This window comes from Egretta garzetta, unplaced genomic scaffold (genome assembly GCF_000687185.1).
Source record: "Egretta garzetta isolate BGI_Z169 unplaced genomic scaffold, ASM68718v1 scaffold56, whole genome shotgun sequence".
Taxonomy (NCBI): domain Eukaryota; kingdom Metazoa; phylum Chordata; class Aves; order Pelecaniformes; family Ardeidae; genus Egretta; species Egretta garzetta.
The window spans coordinates 11,408,569-11,427,980 of NW_009260182.1; the positions used below are offsets into that span (position 1 = coordinate 11,408,569).

Genomic DNA, 19,412 nt, shown 5'->3' on the forward strand with positions numbered 1-19,412 from the left:
AACCTGGCTTAACTTCTGTCCTGCTCTGGCAGGGCCCTACCCTTTTCAGTGGGTGATGGCCTGCTTACCACTCCATTCAGGTCACTGCTCTTGAGATCGATGTGACAGGGAGATGTCAAAAGGAAAAATTGCCACCAATTGAGATTGTGGATGTAGCACATGAAGTTTGTAAGCCTCTCGCTATGTTTTGCAAGAACTGGGTCATGGTCTGGATTTTCAGGGGTCCCCGCTGAGGAGGAACACATTATTTGTTTCATGGTATGGGAAATATTTCCTTGAAAGGGAAGAATCACGGACTGTTGAGGCTTGCTGTGGGCTGATGTTCTGTCCTTGGCTGTAATATTTTGGGCATGCTGACTTCTCTGCTCTCTCTTGGTGCTACTGTCAGTAGTGTTCATCAACAGTCTGAGGACTGTTTGCTACTTCTATGGTTTAAATATTCTTTATTTTCCATGGAATGCTAACGCAATATATTGTAATGCTCGTACACATAAATACAGCTGTTAGACATTTAGCTACCTACTAGAACATACCAAAGCATATCACACATATTATTAACTATGCTAATAAATGTTTCCCATCCTCAAGTATACTTTGAATGGCTGCTATCCCCCCTTCAAATAAAGATAAAAAAATAAAAATCAGAGAATTAAGAGAAGTTATAATTAAAATGCAACTCCAAACCAATAATTCTACTTGTCCCTATTTCTGTTTTCTTACCTTACAGAACGAGACTTTTCCTTACTGAATTTTCTTCTTAGCAGGAAGAGTGCATTTTGAAATATTTTTTCAATGGAAAATAAGTAGAAACAAAAAACCTGCAAGTCCTAGACATTACAACAAAGAAAGAAAAGCTACACATGGTGTAATATCAGGTATTCTGAATGCATTTTATATATCCCTTCCAGAGTACAGAATTGTATATTCTTTTATATTTGTGCTCCATTAAAAATATAATGAAATAGTTGTAGGAATACACTACAATTCCATTAGCAGTTTTTCCTGTCTTAGACATTAACATGACTAAGCAGCATCAAGGATCAGCAGTATCCGTTAATAACCTTCCATACTGTCTCCTATAATACTTTTAGCACTTTACATACTCTGTCAGTCCCAAACAAGGCAATTAGGGCATTTAGAAAATCCATTACAACCACAGAAGACAACCAGTCAGCTGCAAGTAACCTGGACTTTGCTGAAAGAAATGCGTTTTTTTAAACAACGTTTCAAACAATGTTTAAAAAAAGTATCAATGTATATAGGAAAAAAGGTTCTATTTTAGTTTTTGTCTGGGGCTTCCACTGATACCAGAAGGAATACTGAGCGGAGAAGCAGGATGGAACATGGCCTTACACTCAGAGGAGCTGTTAAAATGCCCAGTCTCGGGAATTAGGAACAAACAGCACAGGGAGCCACCTAATGAGCCTTTACGCTCCTCCACGTTAAGGATTATGAGTTCTGTTCTAAAAATAGCCCGATTCCTTATGTGGTGCAATGAAATGCTATAGTTGCACAGTAAGAAACCAGCTGTAGCCCCTGTGATTCTCCATCTGACATAAATTGGCTAGAGAAAGGGATTTTCAAAAGGGAACAGATTTAGATTCCATGTTTTATAGTGACCTTCCAAAAATGACATAGGCATCAAGAACTTCCCAAGTCATCAGCACTTGACTAAAGGTAAAATTTCCTGAAGGCACAACCAAACTGGTAACACAGTTATGTACTTCAGCAGATTAACCCAGCAGATGAATCCCTTACCACCCTCCACCATACTGTGTCTAGTTTTAGAGGAATTGTGAATGTAAACTTCTACTGACTCACACCCCTGCAGGCTTTTAAACTCCTCCTTTAAACCCAGGAGTAACAATGAATTCCCATAAATCCATCATATTATTTCAGAATAAATTAACTCGGGGAAACAATCATAGCGCAGCTATCGCGTACGGCACGCAGCTGGCTGCCTCTGAGATACAACTCCATGAAACATAACCTGCCCAAGGTACAACGGTGAGGCGATACATTGGGGTATAGTGTTTGTAAATAAATGTTGGTAGCAGATTAGCAAGGTTATCCAACTCCACTTAAACTCAGCCAGATGTCCATAATACATCCATAATGAGAAGAATACGTAGCCATTATCTATATAATTTGATAGAGAGTGCATGTAGGCAAGTATAATAGAAGAAATCAGATCAAAATCAGTGCACATAATTCAATAGGACCCTAAGTAAAAGACCGGAACAAAAGACAAGATGAAGTAGAAAACACTTCATGATTTGCTGGTAGATTGGAAATTGGTTCAGGACTTTCCGTTTCATTCCTTTGCCATGCAAGGTGGTTTGAAGAAGAGATGGACAAACTGAGTTGGCAATCACAGATGTGCAGCCAACATTGAGAAATAATAAAAGAGATTACTTGGGTTCATCTCGGGTTTGAAATCATGCTCATATAAAAGCTAAACATTTACAAAGGAAACCTGCCAAGCAGGTGATGGTTTATCAAGATGATTTTTGGAAATGTATTTATTAAGAAAAAATTCAGAGGTTTCAACTCTGAAACATAGTTTAAAATCTTTCTAGCCACACTGTAAATACTTACGGAGTAGGTAGTTATTAAACCAAATACTGACCAGATCATAGGCAGCTATGGATACAAAGGCATCAGAAAAATGAACTTATTAGGGTAGTATTGTTCACATGGGATTTTTTTCTTTTCAACCAACACAATATAAAAAAACTTTATTACAGAAGCATACTGTTTAGGACTGGCTTCTTAAAGTATACATTATATTTCTTTTTTCTTAATGATTATTTTTCTGCTGCAGGCGCTCTTGGCAGCACTGCGATGCTCTGCCATTTTGGGGGTCTCTGTGAGTACAGGGAGCAGCCAGCTTGCAGCATCAGCTCCTGCAATTAGCTGGCACGCACAGCATGGTTAAGTCTGATTTGCCAATTAACGCCTGTGAACGTTAGAAATGTTAGAAACGTGTATAAACATACAGAGTATTGATGTGTATATTTTAAAGATAGCACTGGAGCACAAGGCTTGGTAACGTCAAGTGAAGTGCAGAGGTGTCTAAAGTCAACTTGAGCTCTCTTCCTGAGCTGCGCCAGGTGAGCGTCAGCAGCAGTACAGGTTTCTCACAAGCGATGCACTAGGTGTATGTAAACAAAAGACTATTTTAAATTTGAGTTTGTGAGAGGTTTTCATGCCAAAGCCAGACTTGGTGTAATTCAGCAGATATAGGTAGCTTCCCTGGAATTGCATATGCTACGCCAACTGGATTTGTCCTGCCATACTCAAAGTTCCATGAATTTTGAAGTATCTGTTACTAAATTTCATTGCAGGATAGTGGAAAAAAATGACTTCACATTCAGTAGCTTCATTCAGAATAAGGAATAAATTCACTGAAGATTAAATAATTGCAGTCACATTGGAAGGACTTGACAGGGACACACAGAATTCATGCAAGTGACGTGTGACAGTTCAGATATAGAAATGATGCTAGCTGAAAAATAAGCTGCACTGCTAGCTTTCAGCACAGTAACTGCCCCAGTGTCATATCAAAGATTTCTTTTGTGCTGCTTCAGTATGAGGTGGAGAAAGACAGACTTCTACATCGTCTTTTGTTCTGTAGATTTCTTTGTAGATTTTTAGAAAATCAGGTACTTCCAGCTATACACAGTACAAAGCCCCATCCTACAACCAGATCTATATAACTGAACACTGTTTTCTGGGTGGAGTCCTGTTTAAATCAGCAAAGCTTCGCATGCATGCAAGGATATGTCCAGGTGATAATTTATAGGATTGGGGTTCAATGCTGTATTTTTATCAAGAACTTCTTGTTACATGCAAAACCCACCTGATCTTTGATATTGTGCATCTTCCATGTGGTACAGCACTGCACTGGGCAATATGCCTGCTTGGGTTTATTTTATATGTGTATAATATATACACAAATAAAAAATATCACCTTCAAATAATATTTGGAATGTGAAAGACACAAAATGTAAACATTTTATTTGGCAGTTGTTTCAAACAGGTGAATAAATAAATGGAAAAGTACATCTTAATATTCTTTATAGCAACAGATGCAGTTGCACACATATTTACATATTGTGGATGCAAAGAACAGTTAATTTAATTTCTTTTTGTTAAAAAATGCAACTTCCAACACCACTAGACTTGACAATTAAAGATGAAGATACTAGTAATACTTTGTTCTAGCAATCTCAACTTTTAAAGGCATTCATTTGGAAGTAAGATAAGAGAGTCATCATGCATTTAGTTCATTTTGTCCACTTACGGTAGAAAGTCTGATGTAATCTCAGAATTATGAGTGTCATGCGCTTAAGTCAACTATGACATGTTTATAAATCAATGTAGTTCCCTTAAAACTTGAAGCAAAGAGAAAATCTCGTTTATCGATGGAGACATGTATGAAAGATCTTGGTGCCTGTACGTTTAATTCTTGAAACTTCACAAATTTTGCCTTTTCAGCATCCCAATAATAGACTTGAGTGAAAGAATAATCACTTCCAAGAATGGCATATTGATAATTACTTATCTGAAGCGGTTGGAATACCATTGACCCTCGGGATGGCATCCTTTGTAAATCCAGAAATGCTGAACCACCCCATTTCATTACTTTAGAGTCCCCAATAAATCTTGTTAAGCAAATGTATACATCCTCTTTCACTTTGAAATGTTTCACTGCATATGCATCTTCCATATCTTGGATATCAAAACGCTTAACAAATTCATTTGTTCCTTTGTTCCATTGATATATTACAGGTCTTTGGGAACTACTTGACAGAATTAAATGTGGTTTGCCGGATATTTCAAGATACTCGACATCAGTATCTCTGTACCAGGCGTGCAGAGACTGATGGGAATAAAATCCATTCCCATTCCATTTGTAAACTGTGGTGAAACCAGCTTTTGAACTGTCCGCAACAACAAAATACCAGTCTTCAGCAATCCTGAAAGTTTCGATGTCATTGGGTTTTCGGATTTTAAGGATCTCAATATCTTGAATTTTTATAAACTTATTAGCAAAAATATCTCTTTTATATATGTGGGAGCCTCCAAACAGCTGCGCAACAATGACGTACAGCTGACTCTCAATAACTATAGGTTTACACACAACAGTTGAAGTACCTATAAAAACAAAAGGAAAAGACAGGGTTAGCACCACTTTTTGGATCAGGTGTTGTGATATTATTTGTCAGGCGGTGTTCGTACCTGTAATGTTGTCATAATTCCTGAACATCACTTCTACGTGGTCCCATTCAAGAAAGATGCATTTTCCAGTAAAAGGCTGAGCAATAACCACGTGTTCATCATTCATATATGAGAAAGTATCTACTGACAGAGACTGGTATGGCAGGGACTGATAAACTTCAAATTCTGTAAAAGTGCACACAACATGTGATAATTACAGAGATACTTTCCATACTGTACTGAAAAATATTCTGCTTAACAGATACCAATTTATTACAAATTACAGTATTTCATCACTACTTCAATTTTCCTGTTGATAAAGGAGCAGTGCAACTTGTTTTTCAGTCCTTCTCAATTAAAAGAGGTGCTGTTTTATGTCCCAGCTCTCCAAGTCCCTATATATATATATATATAACAGCACATAAAAGTCTGAGTAGAAGCTGCAATATAAGACCCCACACCCAAGCGATTCACATCAGACTTACACCTGCACAGAATTCATATTGATTTTAGTGGAAGTTCCATCCAGTATGCAGACTTCCTGCAAAAACGGATCCTAGAATAAAAAAATATATAGCTTTGACTTTAATTTAACAAGATTAAATAACTCGAAGCACATTACCTGTAATAATGCAATCAAATTCTTTCGGAGAGAGGCTATTGATTTTGCGCTTCTTATATTCTGGTGGGCTTTCACAGTAAATGTCTTCCACTGTTGCATTGGTGCTGCCCAGCCATTCCACTAACCACTTCAGTTTGCAGTCACAATTAAATGCATTGCCTCTAAGATCTCTACAACAAATAGATCATGCATTGAAAATAAGTAGCCAGCTGATGTATTCCTCCTTGCAGGACAGCAACAAACGGGGCTCTTGTTAAATACGTGCCCTCTTGCTTATTCTCAGTTGATGCCTTCCTGGCTTAATTAAGTTAAATCTACGTACCAGAACCCACATAGATTTAATTCTATTAAGGAAATAGAGCAGAACTTAACTTGTTAATCAGGTACACAAAAGCCTACCAAACTGTTGGCCCCATATTTCGGGAGGTTGTTTCTTTTGGATTAGCCTTTCTCAGTAAGAGCATTCTAGATAACAAAACCGGAATTAATGTAGCCTTATGGTCAGCCAGGCTGTGTTTGCTATCTCCTTTAGATATACTCGTTTAGGGCTTTAGGAGACACAAGCAAGTTCAAGTCTTTTACAGCTGTCTTCGGTCAGATTTCAGCTCGTTTGTACAGGAACGGGCAAGCGCCAGGACCAGACTGTGTAACCACCTGGCCACGAGCAGTCATGCCAAGCAATGCTACCAGCTCCACTGACCATCGCCACAACTTGCTGCTGCAGCTCCACGCTATGAATTCAGCCTACCTTGTTAGTACAGGGAGCAGGGAAAGGATGTTCTGCATGCCCACTATCCCAAATCCAGGAACTGAAGCAGAATTTGGTGTGTTGTAAAAGGGACGTATTTCAGTGAAGCAACTGTAGGATTTATCTGGTTATCTATATTTTGTATTTTTATGGGTGTTTAATTTATATGTTTAAACAAGTTCATGTTTTGTTTCGGTTACAGTAAGGTTTAGTATGAGATATGGTACTTACTAACACATGCTTTTGTGACAAAAGATAGCCTTCCCAGAAGTTATTTACACGTAGAAATGTTACTCCACTGGATATCTTCCACCCTCCCCTCGTGCATCCCTAAGGGTGCTTCCTTCTTATTTACTATATCTTGAACATGCAGCTCTCTTACATAACTACTAACAATATTAATCGTCATAACTGGTGGAATATTCAAAATCAAAGTGAATTATCAGCAATAGCAGACAAAAACCCATATTGGGTAGTGTCTAGCCAGTAATAAGATCCCATTACAGGCTACCAGTTTTAATGGTTACTCAGAATGTCCTCTAAAATAATCTCTTTATATTTTTAGTGTAATCAATAGATTAATTAATTGATTTCTTACACATTTGTTAAAGAATCCAGGCCTTTGAATATGTCTTTCGGAAGCGATTGGAGATTATTATTTGCGAGACTCCTGTAAAAGAAGACACTTCAGTATCAGTGCTAGTTCATGAAATAACACATTTTTGCAAGGTGTAAGGCTGCGTGGGGTTTTTTTTCTTAAGGTAAAGAACCCTGGTATTCTCCAGCACTTAGTTCTAAAAGATTGCTTTTAAGAATAGCTCATTTACTTTGTGATTCCCACTAAAATGCCATGCCTCCTCCTGCTTTCAGACTTGCCAGCAGCCCTGCAGCATTTACAATACTTCACTTAGGCAGGGTAAAAAGTGCAGTCACCTCTGTCGTTTTGCCAACACCATTATTTTAAAACAATTAGTCATGATTGGATCTACTGATGTTTTCCTTATGAGATAGCAATACGTGGTGTTCATATTACCGCAGTTTCCTCACTTTCTTGTATCTCTTCTGGAAGCAAACTGGGTTTCATTCTGCTGGACTTAGGCTTAGCTCATAGGTTTTGGAAATATGCAGTAATAGACAAGAAATTGCTGATCAACATCCATTTCTTCTCTGGAATGTGTGTGTGAGTATGCACATGTGAGACCAGCAAAAAACTGCCATTAATTCCCAATTTTTAATGTTGGGAAAATTCATTTAGATTCAGCAAGCATTCTAGCTAGTAAAAAGTGACAAGGAAACACACGCAGGCTTTGAACAAGCAATATATTAAATTTCAGTCAGACACGTCCGTGTGAGTCCACCAAAGGTCTGGGTTGAGGGCATGACAGGAGAAGGGTAATGCTGTAGGGTATAGTTTATGCCTCTTTCGATTAACAAAATTATTTACTACTTTTGAGAAGAAATGGAAATGGCAAGAAATCTTTCTAGTTTAAGATCCCAGTTAGAATCTGTAGCTAGTTAAGACTTAGAACCTCTTCTGTTTTCACTTGTAAATGTAAGAGTTATTTTTTAACTACAATTTCTCTAGCCAAGTAAAGCCACTTAGGCATATATTTAAATTCAAGAGCAGGCCCAGACGTAGTACGTCTACTGCCTCATTTCAAATGAAGTGTCTGCCTTATCAGGAATAGTACATACGGGATGATGCCGTTAGCCTGTTCCAACTTCACCACTTCCAAAGTACATCTGATTGTAACACTGTTTGGTGTGTGTATCTTGTGCTTCTCTTCTGCTTAATTTAACGTTAAAGAGCAATTCTTTAAAAGTCAGGTAACTCATATGGAGAAAGCTAAGTAGGCATGCGAGCTAAGGCAGGTTTAATGCCCTGTATATTCTTTATGACCTGGATTATAGCAAACCGAAAGGGACGATGGGCTTGAAAGTACCAGTGGCTCACCACTGCCATGGGAACATGGCTGACACAAAAAAATTACATAAGGTTTATGCATTTGCCAATTTTTGGATGAAAATTACGCATTTTATATTCCACTGTTAAAAGCATACTCGTATATTAGAAAACACTGGCTTGCCTAAATGGTGCTGTACATGGTCTTTGGTTTATAACAAGAGAGTAAAGGTTGAATCAAACATGCAGTTAAACTTATGGTCACAGTTCTGAGAGAAATGCGATCAAAATTATATACTGTGAATAGAAATTATTTTCCAATCCTAACTGTAATATTTTGACATTAAATTAGTAATTTCATAACAATGTTATTTTCCTTTAATTTTCCTTTTCTTAAATCTGCTCCGAGCACAGCGTGAATTGTGCTGCCTAACAATAAATACTAGATGGCTCTGTTTTACCATAAGGACACGCTGTAATTATCAAAGTTAATTGCATTATAAAAACACAAATTTTTGGATAGCTTACTGCCTTGCAAAAGTTATTTTGTGAAAAGGAAGCAAACAGAATAAATAGAACAAAGTTCTTCTCATCTAACTTCATGGAACTCGTTTGTATGCTTAGTAAGATTCTTTTTAATATATTTTATGTACACAAGTACTCTCCTGTTTTTTAAATGAGAAATGCCTCAGGGTGCCAGATGATTATTCTTAATGTATACGTGCAATTTTCCCCAAAGGGTGGGGAGTGGTTCTGCAAGCTGATTAAACTAGTCACATTCTGTGGTTAATGGACCTGCCTTTGCAGTTATTTTCTGCAGATTTCTCATTGTCTTCATGAATAGTGCTCCGTGCGCAATAGCTGCATGATGCACAAATCTGTGTCCCAAAAATGTGCGTGCAACCCCATGTAAACCACAGTGGTTCCTCAAATGTGGTTTTATCTTTTGCATATGTTTTCCCTTACGAAACTGCTGAAGCATCCCCAGAAACCAACGTAACAGGCAAGACAAGATGTTACTCTTGGACTGTACGCCCTGTGGAGAAGAAACTGTGCCTTCCTCTGTGTTAGAAAAGCAATTTGCTCACTGGCAGCAACAGCTACTAAATAAGTAAATGAATATGATAAATAATGTACTGGACCCATTTGTGAATATAAAGCTATTCATGTACATAAATATTTTGAAGATAGGGTCCCAGTTACCAGCCTTATCCAAATTATCTGCCTTTTTTTAACAATACTATAATTACGCCTATACCTCTAATATGGATTTTTATGGGATGTGCACAGCCTGTTTATACACTGTTCTCCCTCTCCTCCCTCTTTCCTCTTCCTCAGATCTCGAGCCATTCTATAAGTAACTTTATATACACGAGTAGTCACAGTAGGCTCGGTTTCAGCCAGCTGTGAGTCTTGTCTATTCTGACCAAAAAGGGATGAGTAAAGTATTTTATGGTAGATTTACTATGTGGTGAAGGATGTGGTGAACTGCAATTCAACTATTATGTTTATACATTAACTATTTAAAATGGAACCTTTGCTTTCTCTCCTGCGTCAAAATATATGAAAGAAAAAGCTAAATGGCCCTGTTTCCAAACCTTCTTGGAGGTTATTGTGTTAAGGCCAAAAGGTCAGAATCCACTCCCCTGCCTATGACACCCCCCCAAGATATATGCTTCAGAATGCAAATGCTCAGAGCTGGCTATAAACCCGTGTCACCTCAGACATTTTAGCCTCCTTCTCTTATATTATTTTTGTATTTTTTATGTTTTCTTATGGTACATATTATATTTTCAATACATGTATCACTTGCTAAAATAAAATTATTGTGAAAAGGTAAACTGGATGTAAGATTAAGAGACAAAAGCCTGTCTAAAAACTGTCTTGCTTGCTAGACCATGAGGATGCTACTCTTGTGTTTGCAGTGAAATGTTACAGGTATTTGCTGGTCAGTGTGCGTTCCACCTGCTGAGCACAGCGTGAGAAATGCCTCGGCTGGTGTGAGCATGGCAAGTGTTGCTCCTAACAGCCGCATTAGCATCCAGAGTGCCTTTGACTGATTTTCCCTCTCAGCTAATGCAGCGAGGGGGCTGCAGCATGTCAGAGGGCACGGGTCTGGCTGTGTTTCCAGGAGAGCCAAAGGGCTGAGCAGCAAGACAAGGAATGTTAAGCAAACCCCAGTGTCAGTGCGTGACAGATCCTGAGCTGTGGGATGCTCTGGCTTGTGTGCAGGAGAGGGCGGGCTGCAATGCAGGGCTTCAAAGCAAATCCTGTTGAAGTCTAAAGGCTCATATGCCCTACAGTTAAGTGGAAGAAGTGGATCAGTTAGTCATAGTAAGTGCATCTTGTTGCAACTCTTCTATTTAAAATTGTTCAGGGGGGGGAATTTTTAAATTTGATTTGGTCACATTCTGCTGGGTACGGGTACTGGCTGAAGTGGACATAGGTACAGACAGTGATGGCTGGTCCCAGGAATGGTCATAATGTTCTCCTGGAGCCACACCAGACTGGGGTACCTGGGAAGAAGTGTGTGTCCACGCCCGAGTCCCTCACCACCGTGGCACCTCAGCGCTGCCCATGGCTCCCACCTGCTCTCCAAGTCCCAAACTGCGACTCACTTTGTCAGCACCAAGCTTCCCAACCCATCCTGTTTTCTCCCTGCTTCTACACGCTCACCTGGAAATCCCCAGTGCTCTCAGCAGAGAAAGTTGGGGAGCTACTGCCAAACATGTACCGCTTGGAATCTGTTTGGGTCTCGGCCTTATACCCATACCATAGTTTGGAAGTCTTTGGTGGAAACACAAAGATTAACATTCTAATTCAATTACTATTAATACCACCTAAACAAATGCAAACAGCTATATAACAAAATACAAAATTAAACAACACAGTGGTTCAGTTACTATATTAAATATACCAAGCAATATATTCAACTACTTTACTTACAGGTGAATTAAAGATTTCAGTCCTCTGAAAGTATTTCTTGAAATTGACTTAATGCTGTTGTTCTCTATGAACCTGTAACGGGTCGTAAAGTCATTCTGGTCAAAGCAATGCCTGGAACTTGGAAACCCACCCACTCTATTCAATAATGCCAGGAAATATATTTTTGTCCACTCACAAATATTCTAGATGAGGAAGGCCCATGAAAGCATCATCACTAATAACATCAAAAGTGTTGGATGTAAACAACCTGTGTAAAGAGATGCAAAACAAAAGGCCGTTAGGTTATCAGCGTCTTTAGAAAACACTTCAGCAAGCCATGGTAGGCCAAATTTCCACTGCCTGGTTTCGTGGCTTTTTCTGTGCAAGCACTATGGGATCGTAAGGCTGATATACTGCACCATAGTCTGGTGCAAAGGGAAGGACCCAATAACTCCTTGCATTGCATGCTGGGGCCATCTGATAAAATTCCATTGACTACTGTGGGATGTAAACGTGGGTTTATCATGCCAGTAAAACAATGGGATCGTACAAGCGCCAGTGGAGACATACTTGGACAACAATGAAATGTTCAAGTGCTACAGAGGTCTAAATTGTCTTGAAGAACACTTGCTTTTGATGACAACATAGGGAAAGTATCCAGCTGGTTGGCCAGACTTCAGGTTGAATTTGCACCACTGACAGGCAGGAAATTCCCTTAACTTACGAGTTAAACTTGTGAGTATATTTGACCTGAGGGTACTGAGGAGTTACTGAGAAAAAAATGGAAAAGCCTCTTCATTTAGGCAGCATTCAAATCAGAACTATTTTTAAGACCACATTATACCGGCTGGAGATAGCTCTTAGTGTGTGCATGTATTTTCCACTCAACTAGCAGTAAAAATACCAGCAACACACTTAATTTTATGTAATTTTGTAAGCATTAAAAGTGGGCTGGCATTGATTTTCCCAGCTCTATTTATGCTTATCAGCCATATTTGCATTTGTCCATTTTAATTCAGCTCTGGACTGCCACTGCGTTGTCAAGTATGATGAACTTTATTTTACCCCAGTGGAATACTAGATGCACATCTATATTTTATTCAGTTGGGCTCGATGGATAAACAGATTTATGCTATGACATCCTTAGGCATTCAGGAATTCAAGATTTCCAAGTATGAATGAATACGCTTAAAGAGTTAATCTCTTCTTTTGAAGTTTGCATTAAGAATAAATTGCAGTTGATTTATTTTCTCACTTGGTTATTGCAGACTGTGCTTCCTCCACTTTAAATATGTTCCTATATATGTATGAAAAATGTAAGCAGGAAATTCTTCCTTTTTGTTAGAAACAATGGATACTTCTCTTTCTTAGAGGAAATAAGTATTTTCATAAAATTTCTGAACCAGAAGACCAATTTAGTAAATCTGCTGCCTGCAATTAATTTCACTTTTCTGATGTGATTTCACTGGACAATTTTTCCTTTTCTGCACTCTACCCTCCTTGTAATTTAAAGAAGAGGGTGGTACCTCTTTAAATAGTATAGCTATTTTAGAGATTGCCAGGCTTATAGCATAGGTCTTGCACTTGGTGAGCTCATTTGCCTCCCATCTCGTACCTCACCCCAGTGGCTGTATCATGGATATCTGCTGCACAAAGTGGCTTTTCTCCCACTCTCTGACCTCAAACACCAGATTTGCTTCATCTGTGACCCACCAGCTAGCTATTTCTGGAGACAGAGGCCGAAGATACTGCGCTGTGGCTAAGGACTATATTGCTTAGCAGGAACTGTACACTGCTAGCCAGTATGGATTCTGGTGCCATGATTACCTCCCCTCTTTCTACGGGCTTTCATGTCATCAGTTTATGAGGGCACCCTCAGCACGTTGCTGATACACAGAGTTAGGAGTGCTGGTGGTGAGAACAGGAGATTTTCCTGGTGTTTAGGGATCACTGCTGCTGGCACTTCACCGTAGCTGTGTAGGTCCTTCGTATTTTTGTTGTCACATGAAGAGCACAGAGCATACCACCCATGCTATTCAAGAAAAAAAGCTCTCCTGGCCTGGGACTTAGGAGCAGTGTTTTGCACAATGAGACCATGACTTTTCCAGAGACGATCACTGCTACTACAGTAAAAATAGTAGCAAATAATAATAGCAGCAGATACATTCCACTCTTAGAAATGTGTGACTGGCATACTGGAGATACCAAGTTACATTTGGACTCTAAAAATGTAATTCTGGAGACTATTATGTAAAAATATGTATAGGTTGCTAAATCTTGCTGTTGGCTAAATTAAACATACCAGTACAGCTATAATCATGCAAAGCTAGAACTTACTTTAATTTTTAATTAGCCTGAGTTTCCCATATCCTTATTTCCCTTGCTATTTTCTGCCAAAGGTGGAAATTTTTCTTTCCCACTTACAAACTGGAGTACTGGCCCCACAGATACATGCCCACTCCTATGGTCTGTGTTTAAGGAGTCACTTGCCTTAGATCAGCAGCCTGACTTTCCGAAGATGGCAAGCAGCTCAGCTACCATGTTAGAAACACATCTGGAAAAGTGTTCAGCAGTATTTTTAGAAATGCTAGGTAGCAGAAGTAAGTAATCTGTGGATTGTTTGGACCATTTTAACAGATCTCTCATCGAAGCCCATAAGGGAACAAAACCTGCTTTTCTGGGGTTGGAGCTTTTGTTGCAGCATTGATTAGCAGCAGCTTAGGACGTGCGTTTCAGTGAAGTATACAGCAGATCATGCAAATTATTGCCATTACTACGCCAAAAGTGATTGCCAGAGCCACAGACCCCACTGCGCCAGGCGCTGTAATAACTCAAAATAAAAAGACTGTGTCTGTCCTGCTCCACCCTACCCAATTTGGCCTCCCCTGGCAGCGAGATCGCTAAGTGTAGGTGGTGTATTGTAGCCAAGAGAGATGATGTCCTACTCACTCTCTTCAGATACGAGCTCCACCAATGCTGCTATTTCTTTCTTTTTTTTCCCCTTTGAAAGGCCCATGGCAGGAATTATGTGAAATGTGTCCCTTTTGTGATCCGTGACCACCAGGGAAAAGCTTCTCTGGAATAAAGCACCATGGAAAAGCATTTAGGTTTCCATAGTAACTGCATTTACCTATTTACCCTGTATCCAAAATTGTACAGTACGTCTGCACCTCCTTATCAGCTCCACTTGAGGTAGCAGAGTACAGCTAGGGTCAGGGCTTCAGCTATCGGTGCACCAGCAGTTTAATCTAGCAGCCGTAGGGCTCCAATACATCAACATTACACCTCTGACTACATCTAGAGCGCACGGGAAGTCAGCCTGGGACAGACGTCCAATTTTGATTTTGATCACATCGGGGAGTCTGTCTTGCTGGATTTCTGAGACAAATCTGGGTGCGTGTCAGGCTGGCAGCACATCCACTATAAACAGCCCAGGTTACACCCCCTCCGCCTCCATATAGCTCGCAATTATATAATCGTATGCCCACATTTCTAGGAAAGCCTGTGAGCCTGTAAAAATCCTATATAGAAATGCACCTAATATTTAAACATCCCAAAATATTCTCTTTCTGCATATATCTCATTGCAGTATTTGATTTGGAAATAACTGCTTAAATTTTTTTTTTTAATTGGAAGAAAATCTTCATTACTTTGGGGTTTTTTTTTTCAAAGAACATGAAATAACAAATAGGGTCAAATCCAGGCGCTAGGAAGGCAAAACTCCCACTGAAGTGACTAAACTTCCACAGAAGTCAATGGCAATTTTACACAGAAAGGGACTTCAGGACCTGTCCCACTGCAATGGAGGGCCTGATCTGAGGGGTTCTGAGCTCATGGTCGATGGGAGTTGCAAATGGGCAGGTTTATATTGGGATCAGGCCCCAGGACTGCAGAAAAGACACAAGAATAGTTGTTGCAATGCTCAAATGCCCACTGTAGTGTTAATTAAAGTATAATAAAGATAGCATACATTCTGTCACCGAAAGCTTCAGCATGTAATCATTCAAAGTAGCACTGACAACAGATAGCCTTGCAAAATACTAAGTAGATACACTTTGAAAAAAATTAAACATGCACTATCAGATTGCTAAAAAGTCTTGTATTTTGTCATCTAATGAATCTTCTCCTGCTGTTTCTTATAAAATTAATACTGAGACCCTTTCTGTAATATTTATGGCTACATATACATTTCGTAACAAAAATTGTATCATATAAACATTTCTCACAGAAGCTGCAGAGATGGTGTGAGCAAAAAACTCCCTTCTGGGATTTTAGTAAAAGCAGATCTCACAAAGGATCTGGAAAGAAGAAAAAAACAACCTTATATTAACGTAGTCTCATATATCCATGGTTATAATACTGATCTGGTCATCACAGAGAAATTTATTTATATAAGTAAAAAAAAAAAAAAAACCAAACAAATGAATGTTACAGGTTTCATGTAGTATATAAGAAGGTATAAAATGGGATGTGTGCACATACACAGACAGACAGACAGATGAAAGAGATGTAAAAATCAGGATTCAAGGATGCAGCACAATTTTAACACATTAGCTGATGATTCTGAATGCTGGAGGTACTCCCTGCAGCAAGCATCCTTCTGTATGCACTGAAAACACCACACATCCTAGTTCATTTTAAATCATAAATTAAATAACCAAATGCTTACAGCCCTTACAGTGAGATAACATCAGGCGGAACGCTGCGAGGAATAGATCTGGCATTTTCACATAAAGCATTATCTTTGGTACAAGTACACCAGGCAGGACATTTTGGCTTCACTGGTTTCTTCCCTTCAGTCAGCAAAAGCACAGATAAAAGGCATAAGAAATAAGCAATTCTTCTAAAGGGTCTGCTGGCATTTCCCATTCTTTTGATCCGCTCTTGTTCCAGCCAGTTGAAAGAATATCCCAAAACATGAACAGGGGCTCTTTATTCAGCCATTGGATGTCTTTCTAGAAGTCCAGGTCAATATTTGTCTCTGCTTTCCCAACCCTTTTCTTTCTCTTTCACTCTGTTTTTGTAGACAGAAACCTGCAGCTGATCTGTATGTTTCCACTCACTCAGGCAACGTACTGCTCAGAGAAGAGACCTGCGAGGTGCTGTAAGATGGGGAAAATCCAACCGGCTGAAGGAAGGAAAAAAAAAAAAAAAAAAAAAAAAAAAAAAAAGACTTGCATCACCACAAAAACACTGAGCACAACACAGCATTAGATTGCAAAGTGATGTAACTGAGAAATACACTGCTTTCTGTTTTCACAGGGAGGCCCTTTCCCTGTTACCAAAAATAGTCCAGCATTATGTTTTGCTGGTGGGTGGGTGAGTGGGTGTGGGGTGGAGTGTATGTGTGTGGGGGGAGAAATCAGTCATCTCTCGCTGGATCCCTACAACCTCGTGAACCTCTGAGAATTATGCTTCACATATTGCAAGCAGCAGAACTAACGGCAGTACCCACAGGAAAATGAAATCGAGTGAAACCATCAAAAGCACTGCTGCAAAAGCTGTTAGATTAATTTTTATCCTTAGCCCTTATTGCACATATTTGTACCACTGAAAAACAAGCTGCCACACATGGAAAATATTACAATGTATGAAAGAATGCCTACAACTGTCATTCCTAAACAAAATATTTTCTCATGCAAAATAGACCCCCACTGCTTTTTTTTTTCTTTTTGTTAGAAAAAGAACGGTTCTTATTTGTTACACATTTTCTGAGCTGGTTAAATAAAGTGGATTAAGCACTGTTCAAAATGGACAACATTAAGTAAAAGTTCAAGTTAAAAAATTTATATGCTTGGAGACTGGTTTGATCATTTTAGATGGAAAAAAAGCAAATTGTTATTTAAACACCAGCTATGTTAAACCTGTAGTTAAGAATGGATATTCTTTGAAAAGTGACAGGGTAGGGGCAGATCTTGATGGTAATAATGAATCTTTACAATACTGCCTGGAGGCTGCAATTGAAATTAGTGCTAGGTGCAGTATGAACACGCCGTAAGAAACAGACCACAGCCTGAAGACTTTACAGTAAACTACATTAAATATTTTATAGGAAACTTAAGCAGCACCTAAGTGTTATTATATAAAGAATGCTAAGACAAAACTAATGAATGCCAAGTAGCTGAAAAGCCATATGGGATGATTTTATTTTTTCCGATATAGGATTGCTATTAGCAGAGTTTTGCAAACTTTAATAGGACTTGACAATTCCCCGTCAGACTGGCAGCACCGTTTACATTACACAGATCACCAAGTCTGCTAGGGTCAACCCGATGGTACAGAAGTTTAATACAGTGATGCTCACTATGGGCTCCTTCACGTAGGTGCTGCCTCCTCACCGGGAGACACCTGGAAGCCCGAAGATGTCTCTTCACTGCTGGTTACTCCTCCTTTGATTCCACATGGCCACCTGGCTCTGGTCCATTGCTCCTGCTCTACAGGCCATGAAATCTCAAGACCAACGCTGGGCCATGTCCGTCTTCCTCAGGAACGATGCCAGCAAGGCCCAGCGCATACCCAGATATGGATGCCCAGTGGGAATTTCAGATGCTATGCATGGAAGATGGCAAATGGGGACAACAGCCTGGAAAACTGCAAGGAACCCAGAGTACAGACACTAGGCAGGACCCCAGCGTCGCCAAGTCCTTGCCTGGGGCAAGCGGCTGGGGTCTGACTCCCTGGGTTGGGAGGGGACCTGGAGAGCTGACACCGGGTGGTGGGACTGCAGCCTCTGAGGGACTGGGGATGGCCAGGAAGGGCCAGGAAGCTTCTGGAGGCAGCGGGACGCCGCTGAAGGCCCTGCTGGGAGAGGAGGCCAGTGCCCGTGCATGGGCACGCTCCCTGCCTGGCACCCGTGCCTCTGGAAAGGGGCAGCTCGTGCTGTCTCAGCTCCCTTGCTCTCTGTGGTGCAGGGTTTTTTTAAAGCTCTTTATTAATTTAAGTGCGGGCCCATGTTTTTGCTCATAAGGAAATCTTCCCTGTCAGCAGTCTCTCCTGAAGCAGGATTGACTTCAACGAGGAGTGACACAGAGCTGCGTTATTTCTGAGCCCTTCCACCTTCTGTAAGAAAACGGTACAGAATTACAGTAACCAAAGCACTGAAATCATTATAAAGCAGATGTCATGCCTTCCCCTAGGTTTAAAGGTTACTTCTTGCTCTGGAAGTGATCTAATTGTACGACTGAGAAGGGAGCTGGATTTGTGGGACTTGCGTAAGTAGGGTATGCTACCTTCTCCCCTCCAAAGACGTCCAAAAGCACAGGCTTTGGTGAGGTGAGAACAGAAAATTCTCTAACTTCTTGCTGAAAGGGAAGAGGCCTGTTGTTGTTTGTTTGTTTATTCCTGGCAAAGCTACCCATTGCCATGGCAATATTTTGCCATTGATGGTGTAACCCCATGTTTCATTTCCTTCGGCTCATTCACTGAAATCCACCATCAATTACTCAGGCATTTCTTTTTAGTTAATACTCCAGCCACATTGTGAACCTCCTGAAAACTTTGCAGTGTAGCGGTTTTGCAGTAACAAAAGCACATTCTGCAGCAGGGCCGTAACCTGACTCCAGTTTTGTCCATGCAGAGAAACGCCTGAAAGTTAGTTTTCTATTCCAAACTACATGCCAAAACAACCGCTTTTTCCAAAATTGCAAATATTATGAATATTTATAACAGCTCTGTCAAAAAAGAGGCATAAATCACATTTTCCAGGGTCCTTTTCTGCCAAGCTTGGTATCTCATTCCTTGCCGTGTAGTAGTTTAAAAACAAATTGGTTCATGGATTTTCAGTGCTCCCCAGCCATTGCAATGTTTGGCTCACCCTTTACCTATGCCACCGTTATTTGTTTTCCGGCTGACAGAGTGGGCTAACAGGCCTGCCTTGCCCACACCCCCGCCCCGGCCTCTAGGACCTCTAGCTTGTTTCCTCTGGTGTTTCAGGTACTGATTCGGCACAATGGGATTCAAAATGTATTTATTTTTTCCTCAGCAAGGTTTCA

The 19,412-nt window shown here is 39.9% G+C and overlaps 1 protein-coding gene across 3 annotated transcripts in view; it reads right to left on the bottom strand.

Annotated features, from left to right (window-relative positions):
* Positions 1-4,185: 4,185 nt before the first annotated feature.
* The window catches only part of LGI1 (leucine rich glioma inactivated 1), a 35,732-nt gene continuing 20,505 nt past the window's right edge, over positions 4,186-19,412 (bottom strand). For 2 of the 3 annotated variants that reach the window (XM_009642077.2, XM_035897389.1), the window contains exons 2-9: positions 16,100-16,549; positions 15,648-15,719; positions 11,618-11,689; positions 11,443-11,514; positions 7,192-7,263; positions 5,846-6,015; positions 5,245-5,409; positions 4,186-5,160 (exon numbers count right to left, since the gene is read on the bottom strand). In XM_009642077.2, the coding sequence (XP_009640372.1) occupies positions 4,343-5,160; positions 5,245-5,409; positions 5,846-6,015; positions 7,192-7,263; positions 11,443-11,514; positions 11,618-11,689; positions 15,648-15,719; positions 16,100-16,290 (1,632 nt within the window). In that variant the 5' untranslated portion in view covers positions 16,291-16,549 and the 3' untranslated portion in view covers positions 4,186-4,342. The remainder of the gene's footprint in view (positions 5,161-5,244; positions 5,410-5,845; positions 6,016-7,191; positions 7,264-11,442; positions 11,515-11,617; positions 11,690-15,647; positions 15,720-16,099; positions 16,550-19,412) is intronic. The other variant, XM_035897390.1, reaches the window with a different exon arrangement.